General features: G+C 32.8%; 1 protein-coding gene across 1 annotated transcript; it reads right to left on the bottom strand.

Moving 5' to 3' along the window:
• Positions 1-877: 877 nt before the first annotated feature.
• LOC108372820 (uncharacterized) lies at positions 878-19906 on the bottom strand. Its single transcript, XM_017628595.1, has 3 exons — positions 19346-19906; positions 3524-3917; positions 878-1229 (listed from the first exon to the last, which is right to left on the bottom strand). Exons 1-3 carry the CDS (start codon positions 19707-19709, stop codon positions 1058-1060), a joined length of 930 nt encoding a protein of 309 aa, XP_017484084.1. The 5' UTR covers positions 19710-19906; the 3' UTR covers positions 878-1057.
• Positions 19907-20873: the final 967 nt, after the last annotated feature.

The following is a 20873-nucleotide window of genomic DNA, read 5'->3' as shown; positions in this document are numbered from 1 at the left end:
ATATATATTTATTTTTTTTTTGCGTATGCTTATTTCTAATATACGTATGTATAAGTGAATAATTTATAGCTTAAATACTTAGTAAATATGCAATAAGTACATACAAGTAGTTACATATACATACATATGAACTGAACAATCAGATTATTTGCCATTTCTTATGGTATATAGTACATACATATAAGACTTAAAGAAATGGAAAAATTTAATTGATATGACTTCTATGACACCAGTGATTAGTGGGTCTTACGATTTAAGCGATGTAAGCAGTACGCTTTGTTTGTGTGTGTGTTTATTAATTAATTGATTAATACATATTAAATACAATTAATTCTGTGACAGTTAACTTACTCTCATTTGACACGGCGTTCAGTCAAATTCAGTTGGTTGATTTTCAAAGACAACTAAGACATACAATATTTACAAATATGGATGTAGGGATTTAAAATTTTTTTTTATTTATTTATTTTTAATTTTATTTAATATTAAATACTATCTCTGCGGAAAAAAGTTTTGAATTTTATGAATCTTTATTTTTAATTAACTGTTGTCGAAAATTTTATTTTTCACAAGTTGACTGCCAAAACATCTATTATTTGACTAAAATATTTAATGCTAAATACGATTGCACTACATTGTTTTAATATAACTACATAGCTGCCTTCGGTAGAATACTTGTTTAAAATACAATTTTTTTTTTTTAGGGTTAAGTTGAGCTTTTTTGAAATTTTCTGCTAAAATTTTACGCAAAAATTCCAAAATAGCTGCAAGAAGGGCTTACAAATCTTTTGATTCTCAAATTTTTGTGTTAAATAAATATTTTACAATTTGCTGGGTTGCATTTTTTCTTTACACACACATGTAAATTTTTTGTTTTTGAAATTATTATTATATTTCTTTAATTCTATTTAAGTTTTTGTAAAGAATTGCTTCAATCTTCCCTTCAATGTCACAATCACTGCTTCTTCAATCGCCGCATCGCCGTAGCTGTTTTATTTATTTTTCCATATACGAGTTGTTTTTGTAGTGAACTGTCTGTCGTTTTCATAATTTCAGCTTAGCCCAGAAAACGTATGTTGGTGAATATGGCCTTGGCTGGACGTTTACGATTACAGAAATTCACGGTTTTACTATGATTGCCTTTGCGATTTTCGTGTAGATTCATCAGCAACTTGAAGACATCCTCCTTGGAGGGTGTGCAAGCGTAACGCAATTCTGGTTCGTAGGTGCTGAAGATTGAAAAATGAAACAAGAAAAGAGAATTAGAGAAAAAAAGAATGGGTCGCGCTACGGAAGTGAAACTTCTCTACATTGTTTTCTTTTTAATAATTTCTATTTTTAAAGTTTGGCTTTTATAAATTAAAAAAAAAAAAAATGTATATATCTTTTAATTTAATTTAATTTTTATAAACTAATTTTATTTACTTTTTTTTATATTAATTTATATTTTCTTAGTTTAATTTTCCTTTGGCTTTTTGACGCTATTCTTTTAAAAAGACATTTCTTTTATCTTTAAGGAACCTTTCTAATTTTTTATTTTTTAAATAATTTTTGTTTCTGTTTTTCGTTTTATTTTCTTTTAAGTTTTGGATTTAATATCTTAAAGAAGGAAATATTTTTGTTAATTTAATTTAATTTGTAGCAACTAATTATATTTAGTTTTTATATTTAATTTATTTTTCTGTTAATTTCACTTTCTGTTAGTTTTAGATTTTAAAATTTTTTTGAAAGAAAAACATATATTTTTAGTTTACTTTATTTCTAGGATTCTATCTTATTTTTTGCCTTTTTAGTTAAATAATTTTTTTGTTTAATTTGTAGATTTTGTTTTAAAATTAAAAATATTAAATTTTTTAACATTTAAGTATTATTTTCTTCTTTTTTGATTTAAATTTTTTTAAATATAATTTTTGATTTTATTTTAGAGAAAAAAGTATATATTTTCAAACTAGTATTTAAAAATGTTTATTTTTAAAAATATTTTTAATAATTTTTGCTTTATTTTATATATGTATTTTTATTTAATTTTCTTTTAGTTAAAAATTAATAAAAAATAAATAATATAAAAAAAATTTTAATATACAACGCTTTTATAAATGGACTAAAAAGTAGAAAATAATATTTCTCAGTCCCATAGAATTTGTTTTGATNTCTACTTTTTAGTCCTGTCTGAATAAAATTTTGCAATAGATATTAAAATAATTCAACGATATTAATAGAAAGGTGCACACACATGCATTTACATATGTATGTACATACAAACGAGCACCAATTAATTTTATTTAAAGAAATGGCGTGTCGTCTATTTCCGCTGTAGCAAACGTAATACATAGGGCGACATCTAGATGTCATCTACCTCGCCCTATTCACTACAGATGTCGCCCTATGCACTATGCTTTTTTATAGGAACTTTTCAAAGCAAAGGTTTTATGGTGTCGGACACACAACATTGAAAGTTTTTGGATCCACAACATTGAAAGTTTCTGGACACACAACATTGCAAGTTGATAAAAGCGTTGTAATAAACGTATTGCTAAAAGGCCAATAGCATAAAGCTAAGACCACCTAGTTAGCCGATCTTTCAAGTAGTCTTTTGAAAAAAACAGTAAAGAGCTTTTAAGATAGTCGCCAGAATAGACCATTGTCTTACGAAATACTGAGTAGAGGTGAGATAAGTTAAGGTGAGTTGAGATCAGGTGAGTGGAGAGTTGAGATCAGGTGAGTGGAGTTGTGGTAATTGGAGGTGAAGTGAAGTAAGTTTAGGCGAGTTGTAGTGAGGTAGGATGAGGTGAGTAGAGGTGAGATAAGTTAAAGTGAGTATTGACGAGTTCAGGTGAGTTAAGGTGCGTTGAGGCGAGGTAATTTGAAATACGGAGAGGTGAGCTGAAGTGTGGTGAGGTATGGTGACCATACCTTAATCTTCAGTTTTATATTTATATATGCCCATTAATCTTTATCTCTACACCTCTCTATATTTCCATCTTTGTCTCGACCTCTATCCGTTTCTTTCTCTTTATGTTTACCCTTACCCTTTTTTCTTATCTTATCTTTATTATTTCCTTTATCTACATATTCTACTTCACCTTTGTTCATACATGACTTATTTAAATTAATCTTCATCTTTGTATATATCTCTACGTACTTTTATTTTTAATTCTGCCTTTAACCTTTTCTTCATCTAAATGTTGAACCTTAACTTCGTCTTTGTATTAAACTGAATCTCAATTTTATTCTCAAATCGACGCTTAATTAACATGTTTCTTTTATTCAGTGTCATTTTTAAAGCATTGGGAGGCAGTTTGGTCCCCAACCATCCCCACTGCATTCGCCGTGTTGATTTTTCCATTCACCATCGCCGCTAAAGAAGTTTCACTTCCAGAATAACACCTTAATCAAGTGTTTAAATACACATACATAATCAAATTAAAATCACAATTTTTTTTTTTAATGAGCAAATAAGAATTCTTCAAATTATTCCCTTACTCATTGCTCATTTTCCGTCTTTTTACCCCCTCCTTCCTACCTTCGATTTCGGTTGTGCCGCTTCCATGGATAGCGCCTATAGTAGCGTGAACGTTTGGCCACACCTCGACCACCCACTTCACCCAACTGATATGCCATATTATTGTTGTTTGTAGCAACGGCTTCTTCTGATGTCTCCTCATCCTCATCCTCTTCCACATAAATAACCGGCAGCGTTTGTAAATTTGGATCCTCAAGCATTTTCATTAACAACGCTGATTTGGTAACAATTTCCTGTTCGTTGCGCAAGTCTTTCTCTAATTTACGTAACATTTCGTATTTATTTGCCACTTCTAGTTCGTTAAATACCGTATCAGCGTAGTCGGGTTCTTCGGGTAGCGTGCCTAGTTCATGTCCATTGGCAGACATTTCGGCGTTTAAGGCGCGGAGAAGCTCTAAAGAAAGATAGAGAGATAGAAGGGAGGATGAGAAATTGTAGTAAATTAGTTGGTAAAAAAAATGTAATTCTTAGGGTTGTGTAATAAATAAATACATATAAATAAGTACACATTATTGTGTGAACGCTTTAAATATTTACTATAGACAACATTTGCCTTCAATACTGTTGATTAGCTTAACGCAAATAGGGTGCCGAGGATAGCGCGAACGTGAGAGATGTCAATGAGGGAAACCAGAGAGAAAGAATGAGTACGAGATTGACCTTCTTTGTCAAAAAATACACGCACTGAGTGTAGTTTTTTATGGAATGAGAAACTTTTTCACGAAAAGCTAACAGGCGCTTTTAATAAATTATTTCATATGTTGTTTGAAAAGTGTTGTTACACTCTAAAAAAAAATCGTGTAGATTTCCTACCTAACCGGTAGGTTACTGATTTCCTACCTTATTATTCGCGAAATTACATGCTCGATTATTCAACGAATAGTTTGTTTAAATTTCGGACTTTTTAGAGTGTAATATAGCTGCTGCGGTGTGCGTAAATTTACTAAGAAAGTGTGTACAAGCTACAAAATACACATCTGCTGTTTGATATCACCCTTAGAATTGTGTAAAGCCACTAACAAAAAGGATTTTTACACACGAAAATGTGTAATCGAGGAAAATACATATTCATCGTGTAAATTTACCAACAAAATATAAAAATAAACAAAAATGTACTCGATTTATAGTCGCATTTTTAAACAGATTTTTTAGAGTGTATGTATGAAGACCTATGCAACGCAGGTAGTCGAATGAAATGCTAATAAGCAAAAGCACAAGTTGCTATATTATATTATGTTGTATACTTTTAGGCACTCTATTTCACACATACTTATTAGGGCTGGGGAAATCATCCGGATTTTGCAACTAACCGGATAAAGCGAGTATTCGAATATCCGGAGACCTAAATGAAAAATCTGGATATTTCAGAAGCTAAGATAATATTCGAATATTCGAATTATCGGGGTTTTCATTAGGGCAAAGTAATGAAATGTGTTATTTTCCTGCGGCTAGTCAATCTTTTTAATTTAAAAGTCTTATTTGATCAAAACTAGAGGGCTGCATGAATCCATTCAAAATGGCTCATGAATAATTCATGTACGCAATGAATGAATGATTTTGGCTTAAAATTTTTTTGAATTCCGGTTAATACCTGTTCTGATATATGTATGTATGTGTCGACATTAAAATATTCTAACAAAATGAATACCAGGCGCTGATACATGCGAAGTAACAAGTTTTCTATTTCCACGCACAAAATTTTGGCATACATTTTTAGATTTTCAAATTTTCAAAATTCTACTTTGTGAATTTCAAAGGCTCGTACAAATAAATTAAAAGGTTCTACAATCTTGGTATTGGGGGAAAAAATATCGTTTCGAAAAAATAAAGAAAATCCGGGTATCCGAATAATTGCACAAAAGAATATTAACCGGATATGCATACTATCCGGATTTTAACCGTGTCAACGGATAATCCGCATGAATATTCGGATATTCGGATATTCGAATATGCGAATAGTCCCAGCCCTAACACATATATGTATATGTATGTGTAAGTACATATGTACCACTCGTTAAAAATAACTTAAAAGTCTACTAAAATTTTTAAATTCCATATTACAAAATGCATACTCAGTGCAGAGACCGTTTTATAATACTCGTATACTGATAAGAAACAAATAATCCAGAAATAAATAAGTGCCAGCTCGCTCCTTCTTTACTACAGCCTGTCTATTGTGGCTATTGTGCTGTCATTTAGTGATCAATCAGTGACAAAGAAATGACCACGAAATGTGCCAAAGGCTTAGTGTGTTCGAGTACCCATTCAATGATTTATGAAAATCACAACTTTGCAAAGCGTACTGAGCGCACGCTGATGCTCTGTATACATATATGTATGTGCATATGTGCATGTGTACATAGTGTTATGTACGGCCAGAGGCGCAGACGGAAAATGGTGAATGGAATCTTCAAGCATTGAAGCGGAAATTAAAACGCTTTGATTTTGGCTTTACAGTTATTTTTGTAACTGTTGATTTAAGCTAAAAATAGATTTATTTAAATGAGAGTTAAAAGGGCGATATGGAGTTAAGAGAGAGAGAGAAGCTTCACAAAGATTATACATTAAGTTTATGTACATAGGTACGCAGGTATGAAAAAACGTCTAACTTCTATAGTTTTGGTATTTCCTTTCTCAAATTTTTACAGCGTACTCCATAAATTTTGACGAAACTCAAAGTCGAACATGGTTTAGATAATAAAAAAATGCAATTTTTTAATGCAAATTTTTTTTAATTTTAATCTGTCTCACACTCTCATGGAAAGCCGAGGTAATTACGCTCATTTTGATACCTTAACTAGCTTTCTCCGACAAATAGTTTTTTAACTACAAACAATTAACGAAAGATACCTCTCTGTGAGTTAAAAATTTCGGGATTTTTTTTTCGTGGTTTTTGAATATCACGGCGAAATAAAACAAAAATTGGTGTCTTCTTTTTTTCGATAAAGAATGTATAAAAATATATTTGACCCCAAAAAATATTGTGGTGCTAATATTTTATGGAATGACCCATACATAAATTATTATTTTTTTCATTCGTAAAAAACCATTTGTTGCCTTTAACTATTTTTTTTTTTTAATTCTTGTTATTAAGAAAACAACTCTTCAACACAAATAGATGCGTTAAAATGTAACAATTCCCACTCTGCAATGAAACATTTTTTACAGAGAAAAAGGCTTATCCGACACTGCGTGCACAAAAAAAAAAAATTTAACAGAGTACATACAATTAAGCACTTAAGCTAAAAGTGCTTTCGCTATGACTTTGTAACGGTACCTCGTAGGACTTTGAAAGCTCTGACAGCTGGTATGGTATGGCGGTAAGTAATCGATTTCTGTCAAAAACCAAAAAAAACTAGAACATTTTGTCGCTTACATCCTTTTGGCGGTTAGGGCTCGATGTGTGTTATAGTCGTCCGATTTTCTCGCTTACCGACAATGATTATTGCGTTAAAAAAATACAACGGCTTACCAAATTTCAGTCGTGGGGCATAAAAAGCAGACTAATGTTTAACACTTTAGGGGCCATGAGTACGTAAACGATGTTTTTGCCTTAATGCTTCTTCCTGTTCCATATGCTTTTGGTTCGGTAAAAGGTAATTTTCTTGTATTCCTCCGTGGAATATTTTTAGCAAAAAATCGAAAACCGAGTTGCCAGCTATTTGAAAATTTAATATTTCTTAAAATCGAAAGTGTTTTAATAAACTTAGTGCATATCTAGGTTGATAATAAAATGAGTATAAAATAAAATGGATGTGAAAAAGGTTTAACTCGTAGAATTTTCTAGATAGCGTTGCCAACTATCTGAAAATTAAAAATGAGTTGAATATGTAACTTAATTAAAATATGACCGCAATATTGGCATCTAATGAAAGGTAATTAAGAAAATTGAACTGTGAACCTATACCATAAAATTAAAATTCGAAAAATTTAATTTTGTTTTAGATTCAAAGAATATATTTTCTGAGTTCTTTCCTGTGTTAAGAGGGCGGCAAGTAATTTTCGACAGGGCAACGTCCGTCCGGTCTGCTAGTACCCTATAAACATAACAGTGCAGATTCCATTACTCACTGCATTGGCGTGCGCAAATAACTGTACTAAAAACAAGCGTAACTCATGCAACTGACAGATAATCAACAAAATTCTGCGTATGCATAAAAATAAAACCTACTAACGCAAAAATATTGAATGCAACGTAAACAATTTGCTGAAACGCCTGTAAGTATGCTACATAAATATATGCAACATGATTTAACACACACGACACAGCGACGCGCTGGCAAATAATGCGTTCTTCGCTGCAATCTCACTTTCCGCTTTACTTGGTTTATGTCAGCTGCAGCAGCATAGTCTGAAAGTGACTGTTGTTGGCGCATTTTTGGGTAAATTTATCTATGGAATTTTCACGGAATTTCAGCTTTTTCTCAAGCAATTTTTTGCTTTGGATGTCTGCTTTATTGACTGTAGTCGTGTTGGTGGGAAGCGCGGTGGCAATTCACAAATTGATTAAAATTTATTATATAAAATAATTTTTGTTTTACCTGCAACAGGCTTTGTCCACATTTTTGTATTTTTGTACACACCTCGTGCCGTGCGATAACTTTTGCTGCTCACTGAATGGAATTGTGGTGCAATGTCATCAAGCAAATTTTTATTTAAATTCAGTTTCCGAAACGTGCAATAAATGTATGTAATTTAAATTTTTAATATTTACAAAAAGTTACTGAATTGTTGTTGAATATCTAACTACGAGAAGAGTGCTTTATAAGGACTGTAAATAATTTTAGTTAAAAGCCAATGGAACCCGTGATGGCCCGAAATTTGATAGAAAATGTTATTTACAAAATTTAATATGCGAATACCGTTCGTAAGAGATCGGAAAATCAGTTAGGGTCACTTTCTCAAGTAGCTTTTAAATTTTAAACACAAAGCTTGTTCTAAATTTTTCAGTAACTAACAGCCAAAAAGAAGTAAAGGAAGCTTTTTTGGAAAAAGTCCTAACAACCCAAAAAGAACTAAAGGAAAATTTTTCGAAAAACTTTCTTTTTGTTGCAGAAATGTTCATGGGGAATTTAGATGCATTTCTGCATTAGAAATAAAATTTTGAAAAAATTATTGCTTGCGTGCACATTTTTTTTTTTTTATTAAAATGTGGCAATACTAACAACCTTTTTCTGGAGCTGACCATATTTTAATTTATTAAAACTTTTTTGAATTTTAGCTATTCATTATTATTGAAAACTTTTGTTTCGAAATTCAGTTTTTCTCAAAAAGCTTCCGTAGTTATGATTAATGTATCACTTGAGTATGAAATTATCCATTTTAGCTTATTCGAAAAAATTTAGGAAATTCGAAAAGTTGTTTTCTAATTTTTACCATCTACAATTTAGTATACAATTTTTAAGGGTGAAATGGTATACCCTCTATCTGGTGCTCGCTATAGTTGCTGAGACTTACGTATATATATTATGAAAGTCTATTTATAATATTTATCAATGAGATTAATATATTTAAGTCTTCCAAGTCTTTTATTTTGAGACTTATGTTATAGAAATCTTTTCATAATAATTATGAGTGACGAACATATTTTTTTAAGTTTCAAAAGACCATTCCGGGATTAGTTCGGGACAAGTTACGGATCACTACGGGACTACTTTGCATCTAGTTTGGGACAATTTCCGGCTTAGTTCGGCGCCAATTTGGGGCTAGTTGTGTGCTGGTTTAGGACGAGTCTTGAAGTGATCCTAAACTAGTCACGAACTTGTCCCGAACTAATATCGAAATGATTCTGAACAAGCCTCGGGCTTTAAGAATTAAAAAAAAAAAAAAATTAAAATTAAATTAAAATTTTTTTTCTCACTCATAATTATTATGAAAAGACTTCTTACGCAAATTTGAATGATTTTTTAAAACTCTGCCATGAAATAAGTACTAATCTGGATCTCTGAAAAGGTTCACAAAAGCTAGAAAAAAAATTTCGAGGCTAACTAGATTAAAATTAGAATTGCTAAATCTTGCCTCTAAATGGCTATTCTGGTCACGCTGCTGCGATGATATGAAAATATTGTTTGTTTACATAAAAAATAAGTTACACATATGTATGTATGTATGGAATCTTGAATGCAGCTAGCATCGATACGCAGCCTTAAGTCATACTCGGTAAGTGTTCGGCAGCTAACGATACGGTATGCCTGGGCGTTTGAGCGACATCAGTAACGTACAGAACATTTTCATTTCTTTTACGGTTGTGAAGCAACCCAACTTTCGTATTACCCAATTAAGAGTAAAACTAATTTATGTATAGATATTTAATACTGACTGTACAAGGACTTTTACGCCAGTATAATCTAAGCACTTCCTCGTAAATATTTGTTAGTGCGCTTATCACGACTCTTACAAAAAAAAAAAAAATACTTATTTCATACGAAATTATCCAAGAATATTTTTTTGTTTTAAACTGACTCCCACTTATCTATTCTTGTAACCGAAAATCTTGGCTTATGGCAATTATCTTGTTATATTTTAATTTTGTTCACATTTTCCCTGGCAAAAATTAAATAAATCAATACCTTTGTGCTGCGGGTGTTATAACTAAGCTACAAATCTGCATTCCTTTCGTACAAGCCTGTAGATTCATAGTCGCGAATTGGCTAACAAAAAACTATTTGATATTTGAGCCCATTCTGTCAACAACTGCAGGGTATGTTTACACAAGTGTATACATACGTGCACACATATGTATGTAAATATGTACGTAGGTAGGCTTTATTTATCATGCCTTAAGTCAATGTTGCTTTATTTTCGGCACAGCCAAGTATAAAAGTTACAATATGTATAACTGGTGAATGTTTATGTGGATGTGATTTGCTCTATAGCAGCCTTAAAAAATATTAAAAATTAATCTTTACATTTTGAGTGCAGATGGGAGGCGAGAATGTAAAAAAAATGGTTTTAGCGTCATCGTTTGACATGATAAATAAATGCGTCCTTAATAAAATAATTTTTCTTAGCACAATTAAAGAGGCCGATTTTTTTAAGGAGATTACATAGATACATATTTTGAAATTAAAAAAAAAAAAATAGATACACTTGAATCACTTAATGTTTGTTGTACTTATTGAAACCTCATTTCAGACGACTTTAAACAGCTTTAACCGTCCGTTGTGTGAAAGTTTTGTATCTCTTCAAGCGGTGAAATGGCCTGACACCCTTGAGAAAATGCTATTTAGATGTGTTTAGGGCAGAGGATAATGATGAAATTGTATCGACAAAAAATTTTTAATGTAGTATACTAAATAAAAAATAGGTATATATGAAGATCGTTATAAGAGAACAGGTAAAAAAGTAATTGATTCGTCTTAAAAAACAAAAAAACATTTCCCAAATTTTTCATATATAAAACTTTAAATATAAAAACTGTTTATGTAATTGATGGCCCTGCAGCTAGACAGACCTTGCAAGTGTAGATTTTGGTTTCCACACGGTGGATGTCTTCTCAGTGGAACATGTTTCTCATTTTTTCCATACAAAAAATAATTGTCGCATATACTTTTTATGGAAGAACCTGCATAAAAAAAATTGCCAAAAAGCAACGCGAATTTCTAGCAATTTCAAACTTGCACTTTGTTGTACTAAAACTAAATGCGCTATAAAACTGCATAACTAGAATTTTTCTAAAACATCTGAATATAAAGTTGCAAATTAATATGCAAATTTATTGAATTTTCCTGAGTTTTTTTTACAAAGGATAAGCTTCTGACCATCGGATATAAAGACTTACAGAGCGGACTATCCTTGAATGGCAGGCGAGAAAAGGTTCGACACATATCGTCTCTTTGTGAATTTCAAAGCCATTTCGATAAATGTTGGTCTCAGCTACCAGATTTCTGGCTCTTCCGAACCGTATGTGGAAGAGAAACAAGTGGGTCTGGAGATCAATGAGAATAGCGCATAAGCAACTAGACATCCACGTCAGTGTTGAAAATATAAGCACGAACAACTGGAGCACTTGGTTTATTTGGAAACCAGCGTTGGAGTCAGAAATTGAAATTGAGAAATTGGAATTGGTAGACGCAGAATAAGGCCTTCTCTATGCGTTGACAACTTAAGCTGAAATTAGTCCAGAACGTAAACCTACCGGTACGTAAACCCGAGTCAGCTGACACGATCTGTCTAACCAAAGCGCCATGTAAATGAAAACTCAACACCGCAGAATTTTTCTGTAGTTGTAGCCCGTAGGGCAGAAATTTGCGGAATTTAGATTTTTCCGTGTCAGCTGATTTTTCCTTCTTTAGATGGTTGCCACTTCGTCAGTTTTACAGATGGTAAAAAGGTTATAAGTTCCTATTCAAAATATGTTTAAAATATTTGAAATTTACTATTGAATAAGGTTTTTGTTGAAAACTAAGTAGTTTATATTTAGCTAAAATCTATTATAGCACGAAAAATTGTAGTGGAAAAGGTAAGTTTATAAAAAGGCATTGATGAGTGGCAACAGTGTAGTAAGCAACACTGAGGGCTCCAGTAATCGACAAAATTCTGCGTATACAGACTGCGTTTATGTATACGTTCTGCGTTCTCGACTAATTTCAGCTTTAGAGGAACTTAGCTTAAGAGCGCCAATCAAGAAGAACAAGTTGTATTGCAGTAGTGAGAGAATTAGCTGTGTCAATCGTGTGCTTTATAAACCACTTCACAGTTGCACTTGGGCTAATCGAATGAAATATAAAATAAGTACAATAAGCGCATTAAAAATTTATCAACTTTTTTGAAATTGCTTTTCCTTTACGGAATATGTTTCTATACTTAATTTAATTTTACTCCATTCTATGTTTGCAGACTCCATCCTGTTGAACTAAATATACTTTTGCTATTAAATCTTTTCTTCATGAAACACGTACACGCGTACATAGATACATATGTACATATGTATGGGTATGTGATGCGAGTTGTTTGGCTAAATTAATGGAACGCAAAATAAATTTTAAAAGGTATTACGAAATAAAAATTACTTACACATCGCCGCATGTACATATACATCCTTCAAAATACATATTTACTACATATGTATATTTATACATACATACATGTATGTACATTATGGTGGACCTAGTTTGTAGGAAGCGAAAAAAAATACTTTCTGATTGGGACATCATCTGAAAACGTGATCTTAGTTGAAAAATTTAGATATATACAATTTAAGCCCGATTGGAGTTTGTTTAGGACTTCCGCATTGCGCCAGAAATCTTAGATGACCCAAAAATCGTCTTTCACAAACTTTAAGTGAGTGACTTTGTTTGTTTGTAGCTCTTTCGCGCTAAAATAGGATATTTTTTGAAGGGGGTTGCCAATTTTTTCAAAAGTTAAAACCAACTGTTTATCAAGTTAAATAAATTTTTATAACAGTGTGGGTGTCAAACAATATCCCGGATCCCGGGATTAACATTCCTAATATGTAGTTAACAATAAGTAAGCTAGTGGAATTCAAGTCATTGGATTGAATTTTGTTCATACATACATATATTTAACCTTTTTCAGTTGATTTCACATCTACATAACCACTTTATTATTTGAGTTCAATAAATGCTTTTCAAAGTTTATCAATTTCATTTACTAGATTTAACGCATAAATAACATCAATTACTTAATCGAAACAATTAGTTCTCATTCCTATGCACTTTTCACTAATAGGGACACACACGAAGGCAAGGAAAATTTACATATTTAAAAATAAATAAAAATGTTTATACTTCACATACAGTATCGGTCATATCTATAGCACGCCATTTCAAAGTGATATTGTGTGCCACATATGCTTATTTACTTATTTTTAAGAACTTTTAATTAAAATACAGTTCTTTCTCTAACAAACCCTATATAAACCCAAGTTTAACAATTTGTAGAAAACTTCAAAAAATGGCAACAAATTTTCACCTAAGCTTCAAACTTTTTTCTCGGAAGTGTTAGAATTTTTTTGAGTACACAGTTTTTTAGCCACTGCAATTTTAGTCTGATAATGTGCAAATATCAAGTGGCTACGAATTACCGTTAAGTTTTTAGAATTTTTTTTGTCGCATTGGCTTTCATATAATGGATAAACTCAATTTATTTGTATATGGATGAAAACCGCAACACCTTTGGCGAAAAAAATTCTAAAAAATCAACGGTATCTTTTAGTCACTTGAAACTTGCACATTATCAGATAAAATTGATTGGGCTATAAAACTGTGTATTCAGAAAATTTCAAACACTTCCGAGAAAAAAGTTTGAAATTTAGGCGAAAATTTGTTGCACTTTTTTGAAGTTTTCTACAAATTGGTAAACTTGGGTTTATATGGGGTTTGTTAGAGAAAGAACTGTATTTTAATTGAAAATTCTCAAAAATAAATAAATAAACATAAGTTGCACACAATATAACTTTGAAATGGCGTGCTATAGATATGACCGATACTGTACTTATGTAGGTATAGAGGGTGATTCAAGGGCGATGCAGATCTTTGGCAGCAATTATTATGTGTGTTAAGTTATGTTTTTTTTTTTATAATTTTTCACACAATTGGTTCTACAGGCTTTGGCAAACTTTGTCATTAAGCGATACACAGTTGAACAAAGCGTAAAAGTGATCCAAACGTCTTATGAAAATGATCGTTCTGAAAGAAGAGTATTTTGCGCCACGAATGATTTTTTCGGTCAACATAACCGGCAAAATTTTGAGGTAGCGTTTAATTTTCTTATTGCATAAAATTTTCAAATGTGAAAATCTGCAATTAACATTTTATCTTTCTTTCTAGGACTTAAGTACTCGGCTTAAATATATATGTATCTAGTCATAAAAAAAAAAAATTCACAAAATTTAAATTCGCTGCAGGACCATTACATTAGGCATGTTCATGCACGAGTGTGCATCGTTCAGATTGATTTAGCAAGTGTCTCCCGATTAAATCGAAGATGACACTTTTTTGCTGTTGAAATGTCAGGAGTTGAGCACCGCTCTCACAACTGAGAAGCATTCGGACATAAATGGATTGAAGCTTTATGAAGCGCTGAAACCATTAAGGCGTATTAAACCTACGGCCATAAAACGGCCATTGCAGGTTCGTCAATTTATCGTCAAGAAAAATGTCATTGATGTGATTCCTAATGTGCTGAGTTACGGTTGCCAGACGTACTGATTTTATTCATTTCTTCAATCAGTACGAAAATGTTCTGATTTTTCAAAATTTGTACTGATTTGTAGTGAATTTTCAATTCAAACAAAATGCTTTAGGATTTTCTTAAGGTTCTTACACCACGTTGGAACTTCCTTAAACTGTACTGTAAAAAGTAAGAAGAAAATAATTTAATTATAGTTGACATGTTTCAGATAATGTTTGATATGCCCAAGAAATTAATACAACAAAAAGATCAATCGTATTATGGGCATATCGCCGGGTCATTAAATTCCAGTTGCGATAACATAATGGAGCTTAAATTACTAAAAAGATCTCTGACATTTTTTTGCCGAGTGTTAGTTATCTCTAAAATAAATTTCAGTTTAATAACAACAAATATGAATATTCGAATGGCCTTTGCCTATAACTCACGATTTTTTTTTCACAATTTACTGATATTGTAAAAGAGTTTTGCTACAAGACATAGTGTTAGATACTCTTTTCAGCGAATTCTTAGTTTTTAAAAGTTTTTGCGTATTTGAAAAAATTAATTTCAGCAATGAGGAAATATGGATGAAGTCCTTAAATAGTGGTACTTTTCCACAGTTTGAAATAATAATGCCTATTACAGTATCCGACAGATGTCGTCCGCACGGATCTAATCCGATTCGTACTGTCATAACAAGCGAGGAGTGTGAAGGATTAGATTCTTGCGAATGACATCCGTGGGATACATGCCTATTCCGGTCCGCAGGATGTAAAAAAATCTGGCAACCCTATGCTGAGTCGATACTTTTAAGTAATGATCGATACTCGGTACCGATTTAAATATTATCCAATACTTTCGATACTCGGTACCGCAATGTTTAGGCTTCCAATTAAAAATGAAAAATATATATACATTTTCTGTCGCTAGAATGCAAGAAACTCTTCCTAATTTGAAACTTTTTTTCTAGATTAATCGGACGATATTATCTTTGTTGGCCTGAAAGACCTCTTCATCCGTTAAAGCATTTTTCATGAATTTTAGATCTACGAAGGTGGAAACTGATAAAAAGGTATTTTACTGTTGCGATAAGGAAAAAGGCGATGAGACTGTTGTTTGCGATGGCAAAACCTTCGACATGTGGTTTCCTCATTGTTCAGTACAAATTGTTCAACTCTTGCGAAAGCTTCGTCTTATGCGTACTAATTGTGAAGTATATTCATAGACGAAATAAATTCGTTGGCGGTTTTTTTTAGTCAGGCTATGCTATTCACTTCAGATTTGCCAATTTGAATTCAAAGCCAATCAGATTGAAACTCACTCGTAAGTTAATTGCAGAACTTGCCAGATTATGGCGAAGGTTTAGTGTATCTATAGAATTGATATTGGGTAGTGAAAAGGAAGTATTGGGTACCGAAATCTTTCTGAAGTATTGGGTATCGAGTATTGGGTACCGCCAATTCAGTACATCACTATTTGCCAGTGACTGTTGCCTTTTCGAAATTGAAGGTCATCAAGACGAACTTAAGATCTACTTTGTCCCGAGAAAGATTAAACGCTTTAGATATCTTACCTATCAAAACCATCGAAAGGTTTGTTCTAGCCAAAGCACGCAAAGTAAACTGTTTGTAATTGATATTTGAAGATTTTGCTTATAACAAAAATTCATAAATTTTGACTTTTTTGCAAAACATTGATTATCTTATAAGAAACGAAAAGAAAAGAAGGAGGTGATACACATTATTGTCAAAGGGCGCCTCGTTCTATTTACGCCCCGGGCGTCGTTGCTTCTAAAGCCGACCTGCATGTACATATGTATGTATGCAAACGGGTGTGCAGATTACACACATATATATAGGTATGTATGCTTTTATATATGTATACATTTTTTGTCGGAGACAAAAGTATCAAGTAACAAATTATTTCCGGCTCAAGGTTTGGAAATCTTTCAGAACTGTGTCACGACAAACTCGAACATAACAAAAACAAAACATTTCACCAATATTATGTAAAAGTGTTACACATATGCAAGCAACTATGTCTGTAGATATATTACATCAATTAGATACATAATTGTTTGCTTTATACATATTTTTTTATAAGATATCATATTTCCATGTATTAGGACTATTGATACATCTTCCAATAAAAAATGTATACATAAGTACATACATATGTACGTGTTACTGCAATCATGTTCCGTCTACTTGGCAAAGTGGTAAGGTAAAAAGTCAATTCTCAAGGTTACCAAATGGGAACATACCATGCCCAAGGGTGCCATATGCCAATTAGTCTTTCGCCTTTTATACTGCAACATTTCGAGAGGTTAGTGGATACGCATATTCGTGCAAAGCTGGACAACTTAAGGTACTCGTAAACGATGAGAGTAAATCCCTGGAGAATAGGAATTCACTCTCATTCTCACCGTCTAATTGGTCTATTCTTAACGTGGAGTTCTCATAAGTTCTCACGGCTAGAATATTCTCACACGTGTAACAAGTATGTTTGAGTCACGATTGAGAGAATACAAAGGTTGCGCCGATCTCGGACCGCTATTCCTCTCTTAACGAATTTGACAGAATCGTTGTTTGCATGACGTCACACTTGTGCAACTTGTTTACGTTTTCCTTGCAACATTTTTTCTTCTTCTTCCATTCTTGCTCACGTTTTGGCATTTCTCTCTCGCAATTGCACCAGTGTGACGTCACACAAAAGTTATTCTCAAAAATCCTCTCTGATCGGCGCAATCTTGTATTCTATCATTCTTGGGTTTGAGTGTTTTCTTACACTCTCACTCATGTTCTCAGCTGTCATACGCTACATGTTGAGAATTTTTTTGCTCAGCTGTACACAGTGTGAGATGCCTAATAACGCAAGAACAGGGTTGCGTGATTTTTAATTAGTCAAATCACAAGTCCATAAATCAAATTTATTTCTGAATTGAAAGCTGCATCAAATCCTAAATAAATTTCATTTGTGATTTGATTCGTCGACCAAACAAGAAACCAAATTTATTTGTGATTTGATTTGTAGAGCGAATCAATTTGTGATTTTTCAACTAAACAATATTTTTTTTATGCAACACAAATACGTTATTCAAGTATCTTCCAACTTCCAGTTCAATGAACATCGTCGGGGTTATCGGTACCATTTCGGAATTTTCGAGACTTCTTCGGGTTTTTCAGGATTCTCGAGACTAATTCGGGATCTTTGGGACTGTTTCCGGTGTTTTGAGGATTAGGGTTTCTAGGGACTATATCAGGATTTTTGGGACTATTTTGGAGTTTATAAAACTACCTCCAGATTTCGGGGATTAATGGCACTGCACAGGGATTTTCATGACTATTTTGGGATTTTCGAGGCTTATTCGAAATTTTTGGGACTACTTCGCGGTTTTCGAGATTTTCCGGGATTCGCGGGACTACGTCGGTATTTTTGAAACTCTTTCGGGACTTTTGAGACTTTCCTCAAGATTTTCGGTACTATATCGGGAACTTCGGGACTACCTCGGGATATTTGGACTATTTTGAGATTTTTGGCACTAAGCCTAACCATAGGCTCAAGTACAATCAAGTAATTCCGACTGAAAATTGGTCTCTGGTTTTCCGGCCTACCAAAATTCTATATGTCTAGTAGGGTGGTCGTTAACATATGAAAATCTACTTATTATATGATACTCTTCTTTTCAAAAGAATCTTTTGGTACCCTTATTTGAAAATTTCTTGAATACGCGGACAGGATATTAGGGTGGTCCTTAAAAATATCAAAATCTAAATTTTTTATGAGACACCCCTTTATTCTGTTCTATGTAGAAAATAAGGACTTTCAAGAAACTCCCAAAATTTTATAAAAATGTTTTTGGTAGGTGTGAAAAAATTTAAATCTGATAAGTTTGACATATCATAAATGAAATATAAAGATCCATAGATTGTCATTTGTTAACATTTTTTTTTTCAGAATAAGTGCACAATTTTTAAAATTTTTTCTAAGTTTTAAATAATACTGGTTAACAAATAATGATCTGGAAAGATGCCAAGAAACTCATGTTTAGAGTAGAGTTAGTATGGGCTTTCTGAGCTTGGAACGTATTTAAAAAATGTTTTTCATGACAACAAAATCTGTGAAATTTTAATATCTTTAAACACTGGTACCGAACCCAAAAAAATAATAAATACAAAATATAAAATTTTCGTGAATGCCTTTTATTATGCGTAGTAATTTTTGAGGTTGATATTTTAAGGACGACCCTAATTTCTAGCCCATCTTTGGCAGAAGATTTCTGAACAATGGTATCAAAAGAAACGTGTCCTATGAAGTATGAATGCAGATTTACAAATACATTTTTCATTGAGGTTGCCACCTATCTCTTCAGTTAAAATAACGTGTAAGCTTTGAAAAATGTGTAAGAGTTTTCAAGTTAGTTGCACGGTTAAAGTTTTCTTGGTGGTGGTTGCCAGAGAAGCCCATTGTGATACTCGGTATCTAGGACACGTTGACGTTTAAAAAATCGCTAAACATTTCCAACTAAGACAACTCATGTACAAAATTTAATTAAGCTACTAGTATTTCATTAACAACTTCAGTCGTACATCTGAAGCCATCTGTGATGCCAGCAATTGTTCTACATTTTTCATTCTTTCCCTCACTTTACTTACTTGCTTTTGTTTTTGCTTTTGCTTTACTTACCATCACCCGGATCGTAGACCGCGGCACGTCCATTCATCTCATTCACCAACTGATGCGGCGGTTGAAAGGCAACACTTCCGGATACATCATTCAAATAATGCGTCGCCGTTCTGTCAGGATATGTACCGGCCATTAATTCAGCCATATGCTTGGCGTGCGTCTGCCTTGCCCCACCCTCACCCAGTGCATTCGAGCCAGCCGTTAAGTCTGAAGCTGTTGCGCCTGCTGCTGCTGCTGCTGCTGCTGCTGCCTCTGCCTCTGCCTCTGGCAAGACGACATATGCGTATGCATGCCAACAATTGTTGCCAAGCATCAGCAGAGTCGTAGTGGCCAAGGCGTAAATGAAGAACGCGTCACGTTGCATTTGTGCGGCTTTTATTGCGAATAGCTGCGTCGTGGTTTATTATTCTTATTTTGCCACTGACTGTGAGGTCTCCGTTTTTGTTTCTTCTTCTTATTTTGCCTTGGTCTTTGGTATTTGCTTTCGCTAGTAGTGTCAAGGATTAGTGACGGTGTTGCAGTTATTGTTGTTGTTGTTGTGGGTGGTGTTGCTGTTGAAAATTGCCTGCAAGAATTTATAATGGTAATTAACATTTTGTCTGCCTTGAAGCGCCCCCGCGCGAGAACAAATAATTCACAGAATCGGCTTGAAGACAAAAGATGCTGAGTAATAAAACAAAATGTTGACAAGTAACAAGGCAATACAGGCAATATGCTCGCCATGTTGTGGCACGTTGTGGTATTTTATAGTTAAGTGTATATATTTGTGTTATTACTACTACTATTTTTGTTATTGCGTAGGTAGTCTTTCCACGCCACTTGGAACCTACATTTCAGCTTCAATCTATTTGTCGCCCGAAACTCAGCTTTAATATACGCATTTATGTACATTAGGATGCATCACTCTTCATACAAAGAAAAAACGGTACTCTTTTCCCATGGGAATTATAAAATTTATTATATTTTAAGACTTACACCGAAATATTTCGCTAAAATATTGAGAGTTAATGAGCTGGATCATTAAAAAAAAAAATTAAAAAAAAAAAATTTCCAAAAAATCACCTCAGAAGATTTATATTTTTCACTAGCAAATACCCCGTGTGCTTCACTGCGCCTTAAAAGTATTTTTGTGTTTTATGGCTTCATAAAAAAAAATAAATAAAATAGATTTGCAGAGCTTATGAAGTAAGATTTTCAAACAAATTTTCGCTTAATGAAACATACTTTATTTTTTTGAATGTGGGTGTTGGTTAATATATTTTCGAAGATATTGCATGACAATTTAATTTATAATTTTATAACTCAATTCTACATAGTATGCACTTTCTTCAAAGGTATATAAATTCAGTATTATCACTTTAACAAAATACAATTTATAAAATAGGTGGCAACCCGTAAACATTTTTTTTTTCGATAGTAAACTTTTCTAAGCCTCTCTAAAATAGATACTCGGATTTCAATATTTCAATATTTCCTTTATTTCATCAATTTAATATTTGAATAAAATTTTCCAAGCAGGTGGCAACCC

Source organism: Rhagoletis zephyria, unplaced genomic scaffold (assembly GCF_001687245.7).
Source record: "Rhagoletis zephyria isolate East Lansing unplaced genomic scaffold, Rhagoletis_zephyria_1.1 Rzeph_scaffold_06052, whole genome shotgun sequence".
NCBI classification, from domain to species: Eukaryota; Metazoa; Arthropoda; class Insecta; order Diptera; family Tephritidae; genus Rhagoletis; species Rhagoletis zephyria.
Note: the sequence above shows the minus strand (reverse complement) of the source record. Positions and strands in the feature narration are given on the sequence as shown.

Bases quoted from the DNA above. Each gene is read 5' to 3' on its own strand.
- LOC108372820 (XM_017628595.1), bottom strand. From the start codon at position 19,709: ATGCAACGTGACGCGTTCTTCATTTACGCCTTGGCCACTACGACTCTG. The intron at 3,918-19,345 runs GTAAGTAAAGCA...ATCTTTCTTTAG, and splicing joins GGTCTACGATCCGGGTGATG to AGCTTCTCCGCGCCTTAAAC. The intron at 1,230-3,523 runs GTAGGAAGGAGG...TTCAATCTTCAG, and splicing joins CGGCACAACCGAAATCGAAG to CACCTACGAACCAGAATTGC.